Genomic DNA, 23445 nt, shown 5'->3' on the forward strand with positions numbered 1-23445 from the left:
TTTTTGGGGATATTTATTATAGCAAAAAGTAAAAAATATAGAATTTTTCAAAATTGTCGCTCTTTTTTTGTTCATAGCGCAAAAAATAAAAATTGCAGGGGTGATCAAATACCACCAAAAGAAATCTCTATTTGTGGGGAAAAAAGGACGCCAATCTTGTTTGGGTACAGCGTCGCACGACCGCGCAATTGTCAGCTAAAGCAACACAGTGCCGAATCGCAAAAAATGGCCTGGTCAGGAAGGGGGGAAAATTCTTCCGGGGCTGAAGTGGTTAAAGGGGTTGTAAAGGTACAATTTGTTTTCCTAAATAGCTTCCTTTCCCTTAGTGCAGTCCTTCTTCACTTACCTCATCCTTCCATTTTGCTTTTAAATGTCCTTATTTCTTCTGAGAAATCCTCACTTCCTGTTCTTCTGTCTGTAACTCCACACAGTAATGCAAGGCTTTCTCCCTGGTGTGGAGTGTCGTGCTCGCCCCCTCCCTTGGACTACAGGAGAGTCAGGACGCTCTCTACGTTGCAGATAGAGAAAGGAGCTGTGTATTAGTGGGCGTCCTGACTCTCCTCTAGTCCAAGGGAGGGGGTGAGCACGACACTCCACACCAGGGAGAAAGCCTTGCATTACTGTGTGTAGTTACAGACAGAAGAACAGGAAGTGAGGATTTCTCAGAAGAAATAAGGACATTTAAAAGCAAAATGGAAGGATGAGGTAAGTGAAGGAGGACTGCACTAAGGGAAAGGAAGATATTTAGGGGGGAAAAATCCTCTACAACCCCTTTAATGAGACCCCCTTCTTCCTACTCTGTCAATATATTCCATTTTTGGTTTTGAATTTAATAACGCTTTGAAACAACCACCAAAGGTATGGCCAACATTAAAACATATATAAAAAAAACTATTTGTATAACTAGTATAAGTACCAGAGCCTGTCTTTATTTTATCTCTCTGTAATCTTCTGCATTCTGAGAGGGAGGGGGGGGGGGGACGTATTTCACAGGAAGCCTTTACCCGGTAAGGCCCGATTTGGATGTTTATTTTCTAGAGGGGCAATCCTGGGGAAGGACACAAGTGGGGTGATCACCCCCCTCCAGAAATATATATCCGCTCTTACAGAAACATCCAGGGACACATTGCAGGGTGCACATCTGGAGTTTGTTGTTCACATTGCTGCATGTAAGTGGGCAGGCGGTCCCGCACTGTTGGTACTCTTGATTTGGTGGGCACTCAGTGTCAGCAACTGAAAGGGTCAAACAAAAAAATAAAATGTCTTATTAATTACGGTATTATTTTTTAGACCAGCAAAGTAAATCAGGACTTTGAAACACACATAGGAGATCCTGCTTTTCCCCGCGGTGAATTTCGGTGAATGTTGGTGGCTGGATCTCTACCTCGGCATTCACAGATCAGCTTATTTGCTGTGTGAGCTTTTGAAGACCCGGCGGGTATTTCATTAATGTTAGCAGACATCGGGGGGCCCCTGTACAAAGACTAATTCACTGGTGACAATTGATGGCACAGGGGCTGCGTTTGATGGCATGGCACAGTGGTGACAATTGATGGCACAGTGACTGCATTTGATGGCATGGCACAGTGGTGACAATTGATGGCATAGTGACTGCATTTGATGGCATGGCACAGTGGTGACAATTGATGGCACAGTGGCTGCGTTCGATGGCATGGCACAGTGGTGACAATTGATTGCACAGTGGCTGCGTTTGATGGGCACAGTGAGGCTGCAATTTTTTTTTTGTTTGCGCCCCCCCAAAAATTTTGAGCACCAGCCGCCACTGCTTATATAGAAAGAGGGAACTCCCGCACTACCACCATAGAGGAAACAGAAATAGTGCAACCGCTGCAAACACCGATAGGGGAATTCAAAACCCCAAATAATGTGATGTGCTCTCTCTCTCCTCCTCATAAGCTCACACATAATGAAGGGGGGGGGGGGCACAATTGGGGATCTTTGCCCTGGGCACCACATGTTCTTGTCCCGGCACAACGTGTAGACCAGTGGTGGTCCATTCATATGGGGCGCAGGGGCGTCGCCCCCCTAATCCATGTGCCCAGCCCCTAATCTACATGCAGGGCGCCAGAAACATAAATTTCAACGAGGTTTCTAATTGGCTCCAATTAGCTCCAAAAAAGGTTGGGCTCTGAGCCCACCCACTTGTGTGACAATAGCAAATTAATATTCATTCTTGTCTTCCTGATTCTCCTCCCGGCCAATCAGGAAGCAGGTCCTGAGACCTGATTGGCCAGGGGGGGCTAGCAGCGATCGCCGGCTTCCCAAAATATTAGGCACCAGCCGCCACAGGTGTAGACAGAAGTGAGCCTCCACCCACCTTACCCACATCTAGTATATACGGGTCCCCAAAGTCACAGAGGGCCCTTGTAGAGCTGTACAGTCTGTCCCATGGTGTGTCGGCCCCTAGTTACACCAAGGTCCCCTTCTATGGAGAGATCTCATGTTTACACGTACGTACCTGGTCCAGCATGCGTTAGTATGAAGGAGACTCCTGGAAAACATAAATTCATTTATGAATCAATAAAAATAAAAAAAAACAATATTTTAATTCATTCTTTTACCTAAAAAATTTACAAGAAAAAAGATAACACAATAAAATAAATGAAAAACACATATTAGGTATATTTAAAATGTAAATTCTTTTTGAATGAATGAAACCTTCTCTGTTGAAAGCTAGAAAAAAAAACAGTTATGGCGGGGGGTCCCTAGACCTCAACCCAGGGGCCGTTTGTGGCCCCCAAAGTAAATACTGTAAAGTAAAATAATGACATGGAGAGCCGTTCTATCGTTTCGAGGATCCACGCTAGTGCCGGTGGGCGGCAGTATCTGAAATGCTCAACCAGAAGTTGTGGTTGCCTATGCAGTATAGAGACATAGGTTGCCTATGCAGTATGTGACCTCAGTCTCTGCTCCTCCCAGGCCACATCACCAACGCATTTTTCCCTGCCGCCAGTTTAAGCTCAATAAGTAAGCCCGGGTTGGGGTGAAACGCGTCAGTAGGAGCCGAGGCTGAGGCTGCTTCCTATTTCTAGAACATATGGGGAGTGTGATGTCTCTATACTGGATAGGTAACCCCAAAGTAAGTGAGCTTTCTTATTCCATGCCAGGAAGCCCATGTGTAGAGTGTTCAGCACCGGGCACTCTATTGCAGGCGGTATATTCCCTGCTGTGATGTCACAGCGGGGAGTAGATAGGAACATGGAGGTCTACAAGGAGGTAAGTGACCTCTCAACACAAACTCACAGTCATTTATTACTGACACTAATGCCATGGTAAGGAGCATTTAATTACTTCTATTGATCACAATGCTGAAGGAAAGGTGGGGGGGGGGGGGGTGTTGTTATATCCCAATGACTCCAATGCTGGGGGTGTTTATTAAATACAATGACCCAAATGCTGGGAGAGGGGGTTTATTACACCCAATGACCCCAATGCTGGGGGGTCTTTTATTACATCCAATCACCCCAATGCTAGGGGGTGTTTGATTACATCCAATGACCTAATGCTGGGAGGGCTTTTATTACATCCTTTTATTACATCCATCCAATTACTCCAATGCTGGGGGGGTCTTTTATTACATCAAATGATCCCAATGTTGGGTTTTTTTTATTACATCCAATGACTCCAATGCTGGGGGTGTTTATTAAATACAATGACCCCAATGCTGGAAGGGGGATTTATTACATCCAATGACCCCAATGCTGGGAGCAGGGGTTTATTACATCCAATGGCCCCAATGCTGGGGGGGTCTTCGATTACATCCAATGACTCCAATGCTGGGGGGTCTATTATTACACCCAATGACCCCAATGCTGGGAGGGTTTGTATTACATCCAATGGGCCAGATTCACAAAGAGATACGACGGTGTATCTCCTGATACACCATCGTATCTCTGAGTTACACTGGTCGTATCTATGCGCCTGATTCATAGAATCAGGTTACGCATAGATATGGCTAAGATCCGACAGGTGTAACTGTGTTACACCGTCGGATCTTATTTTCAATTTGAAAATGGCGCGGGGGGCGTTCACGCTGATTTACACTGAATAATATGTAAATCAGCGAGATACGCGAATTCACGAACGTACGTGGACCCGACGCAGTTTCTTACGACGTTTCCGTAGCGGTTTTCCCGGCGTATACTTACCCCTGCTTCTATGAGGCGCAGCCAATGTTAAGTATAGCCGTCGTTCCCGCGTCGATTTTGAATTTTTTTACGTCGTTTGCGTACGCCGATTCAGAAACCCGCGCGTCGCAAGTTACGCTCACGTCGAAACCACTGACGTTCTAGTGACGTCAGTGGGAGCAATGCACGCCGGGAAATTTCGCGGACGGCGCATGCTCATTTAAATCGGCGCGGGGACTTGCCTGATTTAAATAGTACACTTCCCCTAGCCGCGGAATTTGAATTCCGACGGGGGATTTGCGAGACGCCGCCGCAAGTTTGGAGGTAAGTGGTTTGTGAATTACCCACTTGCCTCTCAAACTTGCGGCAGCGTATCTTAAATCATCTAAAGATCCGCTGATCTACCTGAATCTGGCCCAATGACTCCAATTCTGGGGGATGTCTTTTATCACATGCAATGACCCCAATGCTGGGGGGGTATTTTAATAAATTCAATGACCGCAATGCTGGGGGGTCTTTTATTACATCCAATGACCCCAATTCTGGGGGGGGGTCTTGATTACATCCAATGACCCCAATGCTGGGGGGTCTTGGTTACCCCCAATTACTCCAATGTTGTGGGGTCTTCTTTTATAAGATGGGAGATGTTTTTTTTATTAGTCTCACTGACCCCGATGCCAGGAGAGCAGGATCTTTTATTACCCCCAATGACACTAATATTACTCTCATTGACCCCAAATCCAGGAGAGGGGGGGGGGGGGGTCTGTCATTATTCCAAAATGGAGGGGGATCTTCTATTACTCCCATTAACACCAGTTCTTTGGTGTGGGGGGGCTTTATTTAAACCCACTGACTCCAATGTTGGGAGAAGAGGGGGGCTTTTGTCATACCCTCTGACACCCGACATTACAAATTATGACTCACCAATCAGTACCAGCAGGAATCCAGAGGACGGCCCCATGACTAACAAGAGTTTATTTGTTTCCTGAAATAAAGATAAAGGACAAGCACCACACAGATGAGACACACAAAGATTTAAACATTTATATTAAAATAACCACACTTGTGATAATCTGGGATTGCAGAGAGAACAGGGAGGCTGGGCACACAGGTCCCGACGGGCGGGATGTTTATTGAGGGGTCATCAGCACATTATAGGACAGGAGGGGGTCAGGGTGCTGACGGTGGGAAAAGCAAGTGGAGGGCGAAGTCCAGAAATAGCCATCCGTCCAATGGTTACATTTATTTGCTAACTCCCTCTAGCGTTCTCTAGATTTGTTACATGTTATCTCTTCTTACAAAGACATATAGGCCCGGATTCACAGACATTGGCGCATATTTATGCCGCCGTAGCATATCTCTTTTACGCTACGCCGACGCAGCGCAGAGAGGCAAGCACTGGATTCACAAAGCACTCGCTCCCACTCACTGTTAAAGATACGCTGGGTTTCCTTGGCGTAAGCCAGCGTAGGTGGAAGTGGGCGTGAGCCATGCTAATGAGGCGTGACCCCATGCAAATGATGGGCCAAGCTCCATAGAAGTACTTAAAATGAACGGCGCATGCGCAGTCCCGTGGCCGCATCAAAGTGCGCATGCTCAGAATCACGTCGAGACAACTGCCTAAGATACGTCGAATCACTGCCTACGACGTGAACGTATCCTACGCCTAGTCATATTCACGTACAACGTAAACGACAAAAGATACGACGGCTTGTGTTCCCTGGTCCATACCTTTGCATGGGCTGCGCCTCCTATATGGGGAATAACTTTACGCCGGATGTACGACTTATGTAAACCGCGTATATTATGCGCCGGGCGCAACTACGTTTGTGGATCGGCGTATCTCCCTCATTTGCATATGTGCATAGAAAATCAATGGGAGCGTCAAATGCGCCCGGGGGGGAAAATATGCGCCCACGATACGACGGCGTAGGCAAGTTACGTCGGTCGGATGAAGCCTATTTTCAGGCGTATCTAGTTTTGTGGGCACGGCGCACAGATACGACGGCGCATAGTTACACTTACGCAGCGTATCTCAAGATACGTCGGCGCAAGTGCTTTGTGAATCCGAGCCATACTGTATATTTGCTGTGCTCCTCGGCTCCATCTAGTGGCCATAATGTGGTATTTTATCACAGCTTATAATTAAAGTACATTTGTATTTAGAAGAGAAAATAGTTTACGGAATATTCTTTCTATTTATACAGAATGGATGTAATGGCCAGATGGCTCTGCTTTTTCTTTTCTTTTCTTTTATTCATTTTTAAATAAACCAACCCCTTTGTGGATAGTAGATCATTCTAATGCCACGTACACACGATCGGAAATTCCGACAAGAAAAGTCCGCCAACAAAAGATTGAGAGCCGCTTCTCAATTTTTCAGACGGAAAAAAATTCCGATCGGAAATTCCAATCGTCTGTAGCAATTCCGACGCGCAAAAATTCTGACGCATGCTCGGAAACAATTCGACGCATGCTTGGGAGCAGCAATTCGACGCATGCTCGGGAGCATTGAATGTTCTCGGCTCGTCGTAGTGTTGTACATCACCGCGTTCTTGACGGTCGAAAGTTCAGGAAAAAAAAACTTTGTGTGACCGCGTGTATGCAAGACAAGCTTGAGCGGAATTACCTTGGATGTTTTTTTCCGACGGAAATTTCCGATCGTGTGTACGTGGCATAAGTCACACACAATGGGCTGGATTCACGTAGATCGGTGCATTTTTATGGCGGCGTATCGTATTTACGCTACTCCGCCTTATTTCAGAGTGGCAAGTGCTGTATTCACAAAGCACTTGCCTCCTAACTTACGGCGGCGTAGCGTAAATGTGGCCGGCGTAAGGGCGCCTAATTCAAATGAGGATGAGGGGGGCGTGTTTTATGTAAATGATTGGTGACCCGACGTGATTGACGTTTTTTACGAACGGCGCATGTGCCGTCCGTGTACATATCCCAGTGTGCATTGCTCCAAAGTACGCCGCAAAGACGTATTGGTTTCGACGTGAACGTAAATTACATCCAGCCCCATTCACGGACGACTTACGCAAACGACGTAAAATTTTCAAATTTCGACGCGGGAACGACGGCCATACTTAACATTGGCTAGGCCACCTAGGGGGCAGCTTTATCTTTATGCGGCGTACCTCTTACGGAAACGGCGTATCTTTACTGCGACGGGCAAGCGTACATTCGTGAATCGGCGTATCTAGTCATTTACATATTCTACGCCGAAATCAACGGAAGCGCCACCTAGCGGCCAGCGGAAAAATTGCACCCTAAGATACGACGGCGCAGGCCGTCGTATCTTAGCTAGGTTTAAGTGTATCTCAGTTTGAGCATACACTTAAACTTACGACGGGCTTAGATTCCGAATTACGTCGGCGTATCTACTGATACGCCGGCGTAACTCTTTGTGAATCCAGCCCAATGGCTAGAGCAGTACCAGCCCCAGTGTCCACATAACAGCCAAGAATAAGTGCAGAACTACAAGTCTCAGCAGTCCCAGTGCTCAGAAAGCATCACACGTCCAACAAAGAACTAGAAGTCCCAGCAGTCCTTAATAGTACACAACAACAACAACACAAAAGTGATAGAAGTACAGCTTCTAGTAAGTACTCACAGAGAGCGATAGGACGGATCAGTGTTCGGGGTTCACACTCGTCGTTCAGTGCGTAGCTCCTTTCTGGTGATCGCACGGGAAGGACACACTGCCTGCTTTATATAGACTGGGGAGGGGGTGGGCGGGGGGGTGCACAGACGGGAAGAAGGAGAATGTTGCTGTACAACTACATAGTTGATACGGTTGAATAAAGACAGCCATCCATCCAGTTCCGCCTGAGCCTGTGTGCGCGTCTGTGTCTGTGTCTGCGACTCCTATTTTCCATATCCACATCTATTGTGGAGCACTGCACCAGTAACCCACCCAGGTGTTACAGCAGCGAATGAATATTTGCTATTGAAACTAGGGTTGTCCCGACTCCCGATACCGATACCAGTATCGGTATCGGGACCGATACCGAGTATTTGCGGGAGTACTTGTACTCCCGCAAATGCCCCCGATGCCTGAATAGAATACTTGTCCCCCCGCCGCCGCTGCCGTGTTAATCAGCGTGCGAGGAACATTACAGGCAGCTTTCGTTTAAATAGTTGTAATCCCCGCCGCGCCATGTATAGACACTCCCCCTTGCTCGGGATTGGACGGATCTGTCCAATCCCGAGAAAGGGGGAGTGTCTATACACGGCGTGGCAGGGATTTCAAACGAAAGCTGCCTGTAATGCGCGCTGTAATGCATGCTGATTAACGCGGCAGCAGCGGCGGCATCATCATCATCTACTAGGTATGGGGGACATGGCTGCAATATATGGGGGGACATGGCTGGATATATGTGGGGGGCCATGGCTGGATATATGTGGGGGGATATGGCTGGATATATGTGGGGGGATATGGCTGGATATATGTGGGGGGACATGGCTGGATATATGTGGGGGGACATGGCTGCAATATATGGGGGGACATGGCTGGATATATGTGGGGGGACATGGCTGGATATATGTGGGGGGACATGGCTGCAATATATGGGGGGACATGGCTGGATATATGTGGGGGGATATGGCTGGATATATGTGGGGGGACATGGCTGCAATATATGGGGGGACATGGCTGGATATATGTGGGTGGACATGGCTGCAATATATGGGGGGACATGGCTGGATATATGTGGGGGGATATGGCTGCAATATATGTTGGGGGACATGGCTGCAATATATGGGGGGACACGGCTCGATATATGTGGGGGGACATGGCTGCAATATATGTGGGGGGACATGGCTGCAATATATGGGGGGGACATGGCTGCAATATATGGGGGGACATGGCTGGATATATGTGGGGGGATATGGCTGGATATATGTGGGGGGACACGGCTGGATATATGTGGGGAGACATGGCTGGATATATGTGGGGGGATATGGCTGGATATATGTGGGGGGACACGGCTGCATATATGGGGGGGGACATGGCTGCATTTGGGGACACATTTAAAAAAAAGTATCGATATTCGGTATCGGCGAGTACATGAAAAAAAGTATTGGCGCTTGTACTCCTAAAAAAGTGATATCGGGACAACCCTAATTGAAACACTGATCATCCATCTGGCCAATCAGAAGCAGGTCCGATGACACGTACACGCGATCGGAAATTCCGACAAGAAAACCGCTGATTTTTTTTCCAACGGAATGTCGGCTCAAACACGCGTTGCATACACACGGTCACACAAATGTTGTCTGAAATTCCGAACGTCAAGAGCGCGGTCACGTACAACACTAAAATTAAGTTCAATGATTCCGAGCATGCGTAGGATTTTCGTGCGTCCGAATTGCATACAGACGATCGGAATTTCCGACAAGAACTTTTGTTGTCGAAAAATTCGAGAAATCCAGCGCTCAAATTTTTGTTGTCGGTAATTCCGACAGCAAATGTTCCGATGGATCCTACAAAAAGATCACATCGAACATTTGTCGTCGGAATTTCCGATCGCTTGTGCCCCGCGGCGGCCCGAAAAGAGAAGAGTCCCAATTTTGCCATCGAGGAGGAGGGAGGAAACCGAAGCCGCCGCAATGCCCGTAGAGAGCAGGGGGAAGCTGCCACCGAACCAGGGGGCACACCATAGATGGGGTAAGTGCTCCAGACCCGACTGACCGGGATAGGGGGTAGAACTGTCTGCCGCCCCCACAAAAAAAATGTCCGCCACCGTGCTGGAGGGGAACTTCCTGCCACTGACATCACCAGTGAAGCCTGTATTCTATCGCTGAACTAACACTGGCTGGGAAGGGGTTAACATCTCAGGTGATCGAGGGGTTAAATGTGTGCCTAACAATGTGTAATGTGTGTTGTATTTGCTGCTTTCTTTCACAGATCTCTTTGTTTCTTATCCCTGCTTTGCAGCTTAGGCGATCGTTTTATTACACAAAATAAGGCAAATGTTTGCCACATTCATACAGCAAAGTTTTTTTATACATAAAACCTGTAGTGCACCGGTTGCTCTACTTCAGACGTGTACTGGCCATAGGGACTACAGGGAGTTTCCCGGTGGGCCGATGGCTCAGTGGGCCGGTTTCAGTGACAGCCTGTCACAGTAATGGCTGTGCAGCTCGCCCTCCACTTCATATAGTGATGTGAGAAGGATGAGGAAAAATACAGAGAGAATAAGTGAAATAATAAAAGAGGTGAGTGAGTGAGGAGTCCTTATGTTATGCTGCTTATATTTTTTTTTGCACAATTACGTATAGTTTATTTACTGTTTTTGTGCTTGTTTGCAAACTTAGGCCCAGATTCACAAAGGAGATACGACGGCGTATCTCCAGATACGCCGTCGTATCTCTGAGTTCTGCCGTCGTATCTATGCGCCTGATTCTTAGAATCAGTTACGCATTGATTTCTATTAGGTCCGACCGGCGTAAGTCTCTTACGCCGTCGGATCGTAACTGCATATTTACGCTGGCCGCTAGGGGCGTGTACGCTGATTTACGCGTCAAAATATGCAAATCAGCTAGATACGCGAATTCACGAATGTACGCCCGGCCGACGCAGTACAGATACGCCGTTTACGGTAGGCTTTTCCCAGTGTAAAGTTACCCCTGCTATATGGTGGCGTACATGCGGTGTACCAATGTTAAGTATGGACGTCGTTCCCGCGTCAAATTTTAAATATTTTACGTCGTTTGCGTAAGTCGTCCGTGAATGGGGCTGGACGTAATTTACGTTCACGTCAAAACCAATACGTCCTTGCAGCGTATTTGGAGCAATGCACACTGGGAGATTTCCACGGACGGCGCATGCGCCGTTCGTGAAAAACGTCAATTACGTCGGGTCATGGTTATTTTACATAAAACACGCCCCCCTGTTCCACATTTGAATTAGGCGGGCTTACGCCAGTCGATTTACGCTACGCCGCCGCAACTTACGGAGCAAGTGCTTTGAGAATACAGCACTTGCCCGTGTAGGTTGCGGAGGCGTAACGTAAATGAGATACGCAATTTTGCGCGGCTGTACGAGAATCTGCCCCATAAAGTAGGCCGGTCTGGATGAAGTCCAGGGCCAAATTTTGGTCTCAGTCCAGCTCTGCTCTACTTCTTATAGGAACATGGGGCCAGATTCACAACCAGCGGGCGCAACGTAACTTTTCCGATTTAAGTTACACCGCCGCAAATTACACAGGTTAGTGCCCGATCCACAAAGCACTTACCTGGAAATTTGCGGCGGTGTATCCTAAATCAGTCCGACGCAAGGCGGGCCAATTCAAATGGGGCGAGTCCCATTTAAATTAGGCGCGCTCCCGCGCCGGACGTACTGCGCATGCTCCCGACGCTATTTTCCCGACGTGCTTTGCTCGAAGTTACGTTGCGCCGAGGTTTTATGAATCGCGACGGGTAAAATAGAGTTGCTGGATATCTATGCGTAACTGATTCTATGAATCAGCCGCATAAGTAGAAACAGAGGCCCGGATTCAAAGAGATTTGCCCCTTTTTTACGGAGGCACAGGGCAGCGTTTTTGCCCTGCGCCCCCGCAAATTATCTGCGCTGCACGCGATTCACGGCGTGTGCGCTCTTTAAAATTGCCCTGCGTAAGGGCGCCTAATGTAAATGATCCCGTATGGGGCGGGAATCATTTAAATTAGGCGCGCTCCCGCACCGAGCGTAGAGCGCATGCTCCGTCGGGAAACTTTCCCGACGTGCATTGCGGCAAATGACGTCGAAAGGACGTCATTTGCTTCCAAGTGAACGTGAATGGCGTCCAGCGCCATTCACAAATCACTTACGCAAACGACGTGAAATTCAAATTTGGCGACGCGGGAACGAAGGGTATCCTTTAGCATTGGCTGCCCCTACTATTAGAAGGGGCAGTCTTACGCTAAACACGCCGTAGGGAAACAACGTAAATTGCGTACGCAGGGCTCGCGCAACATTGTGAATCGGTGTTAGTATGCAATTTGCATACTATACACTGAGCACAATGGGAGCGCCCCCTAGCGGCCAACGCAAGAATGCAGCCTAAAATATGTGTGGCATAAGAGCCTTATGCCACGCAGATTTTAGGCTGCAGTCGGCGTTACGATGTTCCTGAATCAGGAGCATTCGTAACGCCGGAGCAAGTCAGCAATTGCGCTGCGTAACTATGGTTTCGCAGGCGCAATTGCTCTCTAAATTACGGGCCAGGGATACGCCGTCGTAACCCTTTTGTGAATCTGGCCCATGATTACTTCTTGTATATACATCAAGCTATGTCCCCAAAAAAATCCTCTATTAGGCAATAGATTTTGCAATTATTTGTTTCATTTTCAGAGAGATGTTGTCATTTTTATGTTTGTTTTTATATGTCATTCCTTCCCATTCTGAAGTAAGATCACATTGTTCAGGACTCAGGAGTGCAGTAAACGTAAATCACCCATGAAAGACACAGCAAGGTGTGACGTGAACAAAGTGATCTTTCCGGTTTGGGGCCCTGCTGGAAAATCCGGGGGAGTAACCTGACTTATTTGTGGCACTTACGCACATACCGTATAAAAATAAGAAATTGTGCGGTATTTTAGGATCCACAGTGGATCCAAAAATCAGTAAAGAAGTATCTATTATAACTGAAAAGTATTGTATTTTTATGGTACCTTTAACCACTTAAGACCCGGACCTTTAGGCAGGTAAAGGACCTGGCCAGTTTTTGCGATTCGGCACTGCGTCGCTTTAACTGACAATTGCGCGGTCGTGCGACGTGGCTCCCAAACAAAATTAACGTCCTTATTTCCCCACAAATAGAGATTTCTTTTTGAGGTATTTGATCACCTCTGCGGTTTTCATTTTTAGGCGCTATAAACAAAAATAGAGCGACAATTTTGAAAAAAAAAATCTATATATTTTTTTTTACTTTTTGCTATAAATAAATATCCCCGAAAAATTTATAAAAAAAAACGAATTTAGGCCGATACGTATTCTTCTACATATTTTTGGTAAAAAAAATCGCAATAAGCGTTTATTGATTAGTTTGCGCAAAAGTTATAGCGTCTACAAAACAGGGGATAGTTTTACGGCATTTTTATTATTAATTCTTTTTTTACTATTAATGGCGGCGATCAGCGATTTTTATCGTGACTGCGACATTATGGCGGACACATCGGACAGTTTTGGAGCCATTTTGGGACCATACAGTGATCAGCGCTATAAAAATGCACCGATTACTTTATAAGTGTGACTGGCAGTGAAGGGGTTAACCACTAGGGGGGGCGAGGAAGGGGTTAAGTGTGTCCTAGGGAGTGATTCTAACTGTTAGGGGGCAGGGCTTACTGTGACACGACACTGATCGCTTCTCCCGATGGGGAGCAGACGATAATGCCGCGTACACACGATCAGTCCATCCGATGAGAACAGTCTGATGGACCATTTTCATCGGTTAACCGATGAAGCTGACTAATGGTCCGTCGTGCGTACACACCATCGGTTAAAAAAAACGATCGTGTCAGAATGCGGTGACGTAAAACACAACGACGTGCTGAAAAAAATGAATTTCAATGCTTCCAAGCATGCGTCGACTTGATTCTGAGCATGCGTGGATTTTTAACCGATGGTCGTGCCTACTAACGATCGTTTTTTTTCCATCGGTTAGGAATCCATCGGTTAAATTTAAAACAAGTTGGCTTTTTTTTAACCGATGGATAAATAATCGATGGCGCCCACACACGATCGGTTTTGACCGATGAAAACGGTCCATCAGACCATTCTCATCGGTTTAACCGATCGTGTGTACGCGGCATCAGTGTCCTGTCACTAGGCAGAACAGGCTTTACAAAGGCATCCCCCCCGTTCTGCCGTTCCGTGACCTGATTGCGGGACATCGAGTCCGCGGGTCGCGCGGTCACGGAGACCCCTGCTGGCGCGAGCGCACACGCTAGGCGGCAGGTTCAAAGCAATGTATATATACGTTGCTTTGCCTGCCCGTGCCATTCTGCCGACGTAAATGCACGTGGGGCAGTCGGCAAGCAGTTAAAGTTATGCAGTGCCGTATTCGCAAAAAATGGCCTAGTCAGGAAGGGGGGGGGGGTAAAATGTGAACACACATCAAGAAAATAAATATTTTGGGTAAAATAGGGCCAGATTCACAAAAGAGATACGACGGCGTATCCCTGTTTCTATCTATGCGACTGGTTCATAGAATCAGTTACGCATAGTTAGCCCTTAGATCCGACAGGTGTAATTGTTTTACACTGTCGGATCTTAGGATGCAGTACCGCGGCCGCCGCTGGGGGGAGTTCACGTCGTAAACCAGCGTCGGGTATGCAAATTAGGAGTTACAGCGATCCACGATGGATTTTCGCGTTCGCTACGTCGCCGCTAGTCTAGTTTCCCGTCGCAAAGTTAGTCGTCGTTTTTGGTGCCCTAACTTTAGTCAGCAAACGTATGTGCTGTCTAAAGTATGGCCGTCGTTCCCGCGTCGAAATTTAAAAATGAACGTCGTTTGCGTAAGCCGTCCGGGAATACGTAATTACGCTACGCACGTCGGCGTTCGAAAAAATGACGTCACTGCGCGCAAAGCACGTCAGGAATTGCGAAAACGGAGCATGTGCAGCAGGTCCGGCGCGGGAGCGCGCCTAATTTAAATGGCACATGCCCATTTGAATTGGCCCGCCTTGCGCCGGACGTCTTTACGATACACCGCCGCAAGTTTCCAGGTAAGTGCTTTGTGGATCGGGCACTAAAACTGGAAAATTGCGGCGGTGTATGGTAAACGGGTTACGTAACACCGGCGCTCTTGTACGTGAATCTGGCCCATACACTTTAAGGTTGCCCTTATGGATAGGAAATGTCATGAACCGTCTTCAGCTGTGGCATTTGAGGTGATAGCGATGGGAAATCTGATGTTCTTATGTAATATATTTCTTATGTTTGTCTCGGATGTTGACACATATCTGCATTTGCATGAAAATAAATAATAGAATTAATTTATTGGTATCAAATTTTGTCCAAATCTTTCCACACAATTGTACATTCGATACTTTTTATCCCTTTCGGTAATCCAGCTGAGCTCAGAGAACGTTAAACAAATAAGTGACCGGCTTCCAATGTACATAAAGCAGATCAATAAAAGGAATGGAGTGTAACTAAACATACAAGACGCAGCATAGCGTGGGAAAGGTACGCCCCTCTCCTCTGTATCTCATCTTCGTTTATATTCTCTTTTTTATAAAAAGGCGATTTAGATTTTTTTTTTAATTAAGGTTAGAGGACAGGAAGATGAAGGTCGGAGCAATTCTTCTGCTGTGCGGGTTCGGTAAGCTCTATTTATTATTATAATTATTAATAATATTATTATTATTATTATTATTATTATTATTATTACATGTAATATTATTGCAAAATAACAAGTTCATTCTTCTTTTGATGTTAAAGTTGTTTCTAAAGTAGACATATGCACTGCCGAAAAATGTGGTAATTTTCATTTCATTTTAGTTTTTCGGGTAATTCGTTATGATCGCAATTCGCATGTTTCGAAAATTCCTAATTTCGTATTTATTCGATAATTCATAAATTCGTAAATTCAAAAATTTGTAATTTCATATATTCGTACATTTGAAAATTTGTAAATTCATAAATTCATAAATTCAAAAAAAGAAGAAAGAAAATCCGAACATTTTAAATAATATCTATATTAATATTAATATTATTTATATTATTATTTATATTATTATTTATATCATTATTTATATTATTATTTATATTATTATTTTTATTTTATTATTATTATTATTATTTTTATAATTATTATCCAGGATTTATATAGCGCCAACAGTTTGCACAGCGCTTTACAATGCAATAATAACTAACTATTAAATTATAGGTATTGGAATTTCCTTTCAAATTTGGCTGTTAGTGAACGTAACGAATACAAATTTATCCGAAGTTACGAATCATCCAAAAATAACGAATGGAACGTAACAAATTAATAATAAATAATAATAATGTTATTTTTTATTATTATTAATTTGTTAGAGCGGTTGTAAACCCGCATGAAATATTTTTATTTTTTTTCCTCCTGTAAGGGAAAAGTCATAATGAGCTAGTATGCACCGCATATTAGCTCATTATGAAATACTTACTTTGGAACGAGGTGCGTAGTACTTACCTGGTTCACGCCGAGCGAGATTTCATCTTGCCTCGGCGTGTCTTCCGGGTATCGCCGCTCCAGCGCTGTGATTGGCTGGAGCAGCGATGACGTCACTCCCGCGTGCGGGAGATTTAAAACTCGGCAAGGTCCGGCGGCTGCCGGTCCTTTCGCCGTAGATCCCCCCTGCGCATGCGCAGTGGCGCATTGCGAGGGGAATATCTCCTAAACCCTGCAGGTTTACGAGATATTCTCCTTACCTACAGGTAAGCCTTGTTATAGGCTTACCTGTAGGTAAAAGTACAAAAAGTGGGTTTACAACCACTTTAAGTTCCATTTGTTGATGTGGATCTTTTGACTGACTATATAACACAGTGTTTATTCCTATTTAACCACCTTTTAACAAAGGGTTAAAAGGGAACTAATAGCATGTGTAACTAAAATAAAATCTAGCAAATAAATAAATATAAATGCAATACAAATAAATACAAATACAAATAAATAAAAAAAATAAAGATATATAAATGTAAAGATTAGAACCCTGACAAGCCTTAGTTTATATACTTCCCCTATTATTTTTCTGATGATTTTTTTGTTTATTTTGATTTTTGTCACCATTGATATTTAATCCTTTTTCCACTTGTTTTGTTCTGTCAATTTTTTTTTGCATGTAGCCCATGACATCACTAGTGCATGCGCTCTTAACCGGTTAAGACCCGGACCTTTATGTAGGTTAAGGACCGCCCTTTTTGCGATTCAGCACTGCGTCGATTTAACAGACAATTGCGCGGTCGTGCGACGTGGCTCCCAAACTAAATTGGCGTCCCTTTTTTCCCCACAAATAGAGATTTCTTTTGGTGGTATTTGATCACCCCTGCGTTTTTTATTTTTTGCGCTATAAAAAAAAATATAGCGTCAATTTAAAAAAAAAATGCAATATTTTTTACTTTTTGCAATAATAAATATCCCCCAAAAATATATAAAAAAAATAGTTTTTTCCTCAGTTTAGGCCGATACGTATTCCTCTACATATTTTTGTAAAAAAAAAAAATCGCAATAAGCGTTTATCGGTTGGTTTGCACGGAATTTATAGCGTTTACCAAATAGGGGATAGTTTTATGGCATTTTTATTAATAATTTTTTTTTTTTTACTACTAATGGCGGCGATCAGCGTTTTTTTTTTTGTGACTGCGACATTATGGGGGACACATCAGACAATTTTGACACATTTTTGGGACCATTGCCTTTTTCACAGCAAAAATTGCTATAAAAATGCATTGTTTACTGTGAAAATGACACTGGCAGTGAAGGGGTTAACCACGGGGGGCGCTGTAGGGGTTAAGTGTGACCTAATGTGTGTTTCTAACTGTAGGGGGGCGGGGTTGGACGTGTGACGTCACTGATCGTCGTTCCCTATATCAGGGAACAGACGATCACTGCCACAGAGAAGAACAGGGAAGGTTTGTTTACACTCACCTCTCCTCGTTCTTCAGCTCCTGTGACCCGATCGGCGACGGCGATCGGGTCCGCGGGTCCCGCGGGCGCGGTCACGGAGGACAGGACCGGGTCACGACCCACGGCTGGGCATCTTAAAGGAGACGTACCTGTACGTCCATGTGCCCAGCCGTGGCATTCTGCCGACGTAAATAGTCGTGCGGCGGTCCGACATACCTTGCCAAAACTTCAGAGCTTTGTGCCGAAACCGAGGGAGTGACGTCATCGCGGCTCCAGCCAATCACATAGCCCTAGCTCATTATGCTATTGCCTTAGAGTTTTTTTTTTTTTTTTTTTTTTAAATCCGCGGTTTACAACTGCTTTAAATTATAGAATAAAATGTATAATTATTTGTCTAAAGTAGCAACATCTCTGTTTTACTGTCTGATCAAAGTAGAGAAGAGGAGCATTTCTTATACAGTAAAACCTTGGTTTGAGAGTAACTTGGTTTGAGAGCGTTTTGCAAGACAAGCAACATTTAAATAATAATAATTAAATAATGTCTTGATATAAGAGTAGCGTCATGTCACAACTGAGTATAAAAGAGAAGAGAGGCGCCTCTAAGTGTAGCAATATGGTTACATTTAATGAAAGTAAAACATTTAGAAACTCACTTGGTTGATGATTAAAACAGGCAGGGATCCGGGGTCAAGCTGTCCAAATAGACCATCCTCCTCACCGCCATTGATGTCGTCCCTTCCACGAGTGGTTAAAGCCTCGCTTTCAGATCGCTCTATTGCAGGGTAGTCTTCCTGGTCACAAATGCAGACTGAGAGCCGGCGGTGAGTAGGACGGTCTATGTGGACAGCTTTTCCCCCGGATCCCTGCATACTTAGATGTACCTCTTTGATTCTTCAGCCATGTGAGTTGCTAAATGTTGTACCTTCATTAAATGAAACCATATTGCTACACTTAGAGGCGCCTCTCTTCTCTTTTATACTCAGGAAGCTCCTGCTGGATTTTGCTTCTAATCCCCTTGTGGAGGATTCCATTTGTGGAGAGACATTTTATAGGTACACAACCAATCACATTGCTAGAATCTTTTTTGTTATGGACTATAAACTGAAGGGCTTATGAATAAATGGTTGTGGAACGAATCATTTGAGTTTCCATTATTTCTTATGGGGAAATTCGCTTTGATATACAAGTGCTTTGGATTACAAGCATGTTTCTGGAATTAATTATGCTCACAATCCGAGGTTTTACTGTAGTTTATTTTTTTTTTCTCGATCAATTGAAATGTAAATCATGTAAAAATTGCTCTGGTCTATTATAAGAGGTAAATGCCCCCCCCTCTAATGTAGATGCTTAATTACAAAATGAATGTGATCTCTTATTATTTTGCAATATTGTAGTTTTGGTTTCCTGCATCCAATTTATTTTTTAATCTTACTTATTTCCATAGTGGTCTGTGCGTCATTCATTGGAAAAGGTACGTTTCCAATAATAGTGTTTTTTTTTTAATTTTCTTTCTTTTTTTTTTTTTTAATTAAATTGTCCGGTTTCTCTTTTTGTGTGTGGGGGGGGGTTAGGATAATTGATAAGTTTTTGATATGACAATTGTAGATTTTCCCTGCAATGTTCAAGTTTAGTATGTAAATGATAGAACATAAGAATGTACAAGGTTGTATGGAATATTGTTAATAATAATAAAAAAATGTGATTATAAAAAAAAAAAATTGTCCGGTGGGGCTCCTGGCTCCTCCTCTTCCTCCTCTCCCGAGTCCTGCTGCTCCGTCACAGACAGCAGGACTAAGCCGCACCCCCGTCTCTTGTTTAACTAGATTTGCCAATGGCTCCCGCTGCTATCAATCTATCCAATGAGGAACTGTGACAGCGGCTGGAGCTGCTGGGCTCGTCCCCATTACTGCAACAATCGGGCTCAGGCAGGGTCGCCATCAGGGGTGTACACCTGTAAGGGGCCTGGAGGTCCCCAGGGGCCCGGATGGCAACCCCCCTTTTTCTTTTAATAATTTTTTTTTAAGGGGCCCGGAGGTCCCCAGGGCCCCGGATGTCAACCCCTCCCCCTTTTTTTTTATAAAAACTTTTCTTTACATTTTATTTTCTTGTAAGGGGCCCAGAGGTCCCTAGGGCCCCCATCCGCTTCTTAACTGCAATCCCCCCCCCCCCCCCTAACAATTCGCGGCGGCAGCAACCCCCCACCCCCGGTTCTCTGCTCCAGAGGGCCCATGCCGGAAGCTGGATAAGGGGCCCCCAAAATTCCTGATGGCGGCCCTGGGCTCAGGTAAGAAAAAAAGAGGGGTCTGGGGGGGGGGGGGTGCATAGTACATTAAAATGGTTGTAAAGGTTCCCGTTAAAAAAAATAATAAAAAAAAAAAAATAACAAACATATCATACTTACCTCCACTGTGCAGTTCGTTTCGAGGGTCGATCCTCCTGTTCAGGGGTCCCACGGCAGCTCTCCCGGCTCCCCCCCACAATAGATAACCCCCTCTGGAAAGCTCTCTCCCGAGGGGGTGTTGCCTTGCACTCACGCTCCTGTGTGATACACTCTGCGTCCATAGCCACCGGGTGTATGACTCGGTCCCGCCCCCTGCTGCCCCGCGTCATTGGATTTGATTGACAGCAGCGGGAGCCAATGGCTGCACTGCTATCAATCTATCCAATGAAGAGCCGAGAAGCCGCGGAGAGAGCGACGTGGGATCGCGTCCATGAAAATTCGGGGCTCAGGTAAGCAAAACAGGGGGGGGGGGGGGACACTGTAAGGTGTCACATAAGATGCATCAAGGTGAAAAAACACGAACCTTTACAACCCCTTTAAGGCTGGAAGATCAACTATCACCAGTTCACAGGAGCAGATCCGAATACAAGACAATGGCGCCTTTACTAAATGACTTAATAACAGCGCACATCTTCCAAGCAAGGTGAAGGTCAAATCGCCAAATTATTATTCTACAGGATTTATATAGCGCCAACAGTTTGTGCAGCGCTTTATCACCCACAGAACAGATTTGTAACAATTGCTAGTTAATAAACGAAACAATGAGTAATGCGGCTCATAAATAAAAGTTGTGTTGTAACTCCACACCGTCCAATCAAAATTCATTATTTACAAGTTCAGAGTCAAGTGAGTTGTTATTGCACTTTGCACACCGTGACTGCTTGTCGCATTAACCAATGGCGTGTGTTAATAGGGTGTTTGTCCTTCTGTTTTACAGCATCCAGTTTCCCGTATCAACAAAACGGTGAGATTACTGAGAACGAAGTTTTGAGCCGTGCTGTAGAGATAAGCAAACCAATCAGAACTAGCGGGGGACTTCTAGAGACTCAATGACGTCACCCATGGGGAATCATTGTTGCAGTTCTACGACTTGTTTATAAAACCTCAATATAACCTTAAAATATGTTTTTTACAACATCTTTGAAGTCATTGCGATGAGTTTAGCTATCATCCACCCAGGGCTGGTGCAAGGATTTCAGGCACCCTAGACAAAAACCTAATTTTGCCACCCCCCATTGGCTCCACCCCTGACTCCACCCCCTTTTCAATGCCCATGTAAACCCCACCTTTTTAACCACTTAAGACCCGGACCAAAATGCAGGTAAAGGACCCGGCCAGTTTTTCCGATTCGGCACTGCGTCGCTATTAACTGACAATTGCGCGGTCATGCAACGTGGCTCCCAAACAAAATTGGCATCTTTTTTTTTTCCCCACAAATAGAGCTTTCTTTTGGTGGTATTTGATCACCTCTGCGGTTTTTATTTTTTGCGCTATAAACAAAAATAGAGCGACAATTTTGAAAAAAAAATCAATATTTTTTACTTTTTGCTATAATAAATATCCCCAAAAATATATAAAAACATTTTTTTTCTCAGTTTAGGCCGATACATATTCTTCTACCTATTTTTGGTAAAAAAAAAAATCGCAATAAGCGTTTGTCAATTGGTTTGCACAAAATTTATAGCGTTTACAAAATAGGGGATAGTTTTATTGCATTTTTATAAAAAAAAAAAAATTTTTTACTACTAATGGCGGCGATCAGCGATTTTTTTCGTGACTGCGACATTATGGCGGACACTTCGGACAATTTTTACACATTTTTGGGACCATTGTCATTTTTACAGCCAAAAAATGCATTAAAAATGCATTGTTTACTGTGAAAATGACAATTGCAGTTTGGGAGTTAACCACAAGGGGCCGCTGAAGGGGTTAAGTGTGACCTCATTTGTGTTTCTAACTGTAGGAGGGTGTGGCTGTAGGTGTGACGTCATTGATTGTGTTTTCCTATAAAAGGGAACAGACAATCGATGACGGCGCCACAGAGAAGAACGGGGAAGGTGTGTTTACACACAGCTCTCCTCGTTCTTCAGCTCCGGGGACCGATCGCGGGACTCCAGCGGCGATCGGGTCCGCGGGTCCTGCGATCACGGAGCTTCGGACCGAGTCCCGGGCGCGCGCCCGCGACCCACGGCTGGGCACTTAAAGAGGACGTACCTGTACGTGCTTGTGCCCAGCCGTGCCATTCTGCCGACGTATATGTGCAGGAGGCGGTCCTTAAGCGGGTAATAAAAATAATTTATGGAAAGGAAAATCACTGCAAGTGTGCCTTTAAATTAATTGACCTTTTTTTTACGTCAGTGACAGGTTCTTTTTAGGGTTTTATTTTTATTAGTTTTCCTGTCTGTGACTTCTTCTCCTCTCTTTGTGTTCCAGGTTCCTGTAAAGAAAATGAGGTATATGCATCATGTGCCAGCCCATGCCCAGTCACATGTGCCAACCGGTCTAACCCTCCACAAATCTGTATGGCTATGTGCAAGATAGGCTGCGCGTGCGAGAAAGGATACATGTATAACAGCGCCAATACCTGCGTCCGGGCTGAAGAATGCGACTAAATCTTCTCTATGCCACTCCCTCCTGACTGGGGTGGAGAGATGATGCCCAGCAGCAGTAATACCCGTGATTGGATCTGCATTACAATGTAACAAATAAAACATTTTCCTCTGCAATTATTTCCTTATTGGCTACAATGTGACAATTCTGTAAACCTACGTGTTATATTTAAAAAAAAAGGAAAAGAAAATGGTAAAAAAAAAAAGAAGTGTAATGGAAACAATTTTGGGGCAGATCCACGTAGCGCGGCGCATTCTTCCGTCCGGCGTAGCGTATCTCTGATACGCTACGCCGCCGTAACTTACAGTTTTTTTTTGTATCCTGAAAGAATTTCCGCCGTAAGTTACGGCAGCGTAGTGTAACTTAGGCGGCGTAAGGGCGCGCAATTCAAATGTATGTGATGGGGGCGTGTTTTATGGTAATACGTCTTGACCCGACGTAAATGACGTTTTTTTTTTAACTGCGCATACGACGTCCGTGGGGGTATCCCAGTGTGCATGCTCGAAATTAACCCGCAACAAGCCAATGCTTACGACGTTGACGTCATTCTACGCAAAGCCCTATTCGCCCTATTACGCAAACGACGTAACATTTTCAAAATTCGACGCGGGAACGACGGCCATACTTAACATAGGATACGCCTCATATAGCAGGGGTAACTATACGCCGAAAAAAGCCTTGCGGAAACGACGGAAAAAAATGCACCGGCCGGACGTACGTTCGTGGATCGCCGTATCTAGCTAATTTGCATACTCGCCGCGGAAATCTACGAAAACGCCACCTATCGGCCAGCGTAAATATGTACCTT

The 23445-nt window shown here is 45.0% G+C and overlaps 1 protein-coding gene and 1 long non-coding RNA gene across 2 annotated transcripts; one reads left to right on the top strand and one right to left on the bottom strand.

The window, feature by feature from the left end:
• Positions 1-781: 781 nt before the first annotated feature.
• LOC120915971 lies at positions 782-7828 on the bottom strand. Its single transcript, XR_005743924.1, has 4 exons — positions 7765-7828; positions 5073-5133; positions 2480-2512; positions 782-1233 (listed from the first exon to the last, which is right to left on the bottom strand). It is a non-coding gene; the product is annotated as an uncharacterized LOC120915971 (long non-coding RNA).
• Positions 7829-15376: 7548 nt separating this feature from the next.
• On the top strand, positions 15377-22756 carry LOC120915972 (chymotrypsin inhibitor-like). The gene is made up of 4 exons (XM_040326811.1): positions 15377-15460; positions 19191-19217; positions 20965-20991; positions 22461-22756. Exons 1-4 carry the CDS (start codon positions 15424-15426, stop codon positions 22637-22639), a joined length of 270 nt encoding a protein of 89 aa, XP_040182745.1. The 5' UTR covers positions 15377-15423; the 3' UTR covers positions 22640-22756.
• Positions 22757-23445: the final 689 nt, after the last annotated feature.

The sequence above is a fragment of the Rana temporaria genome, chromosome 10, assembly GCF_905171775.1.
Source record: "Rana temporaria chromosome 10, aRanTem1.1, whole genome shotgun sequence".
NCBI classification, from domain to species: Eukaryota; Metazoa; Chordata; class Amphibia; order Anura; family Ranidae; genus Rana; species Rana temporaria.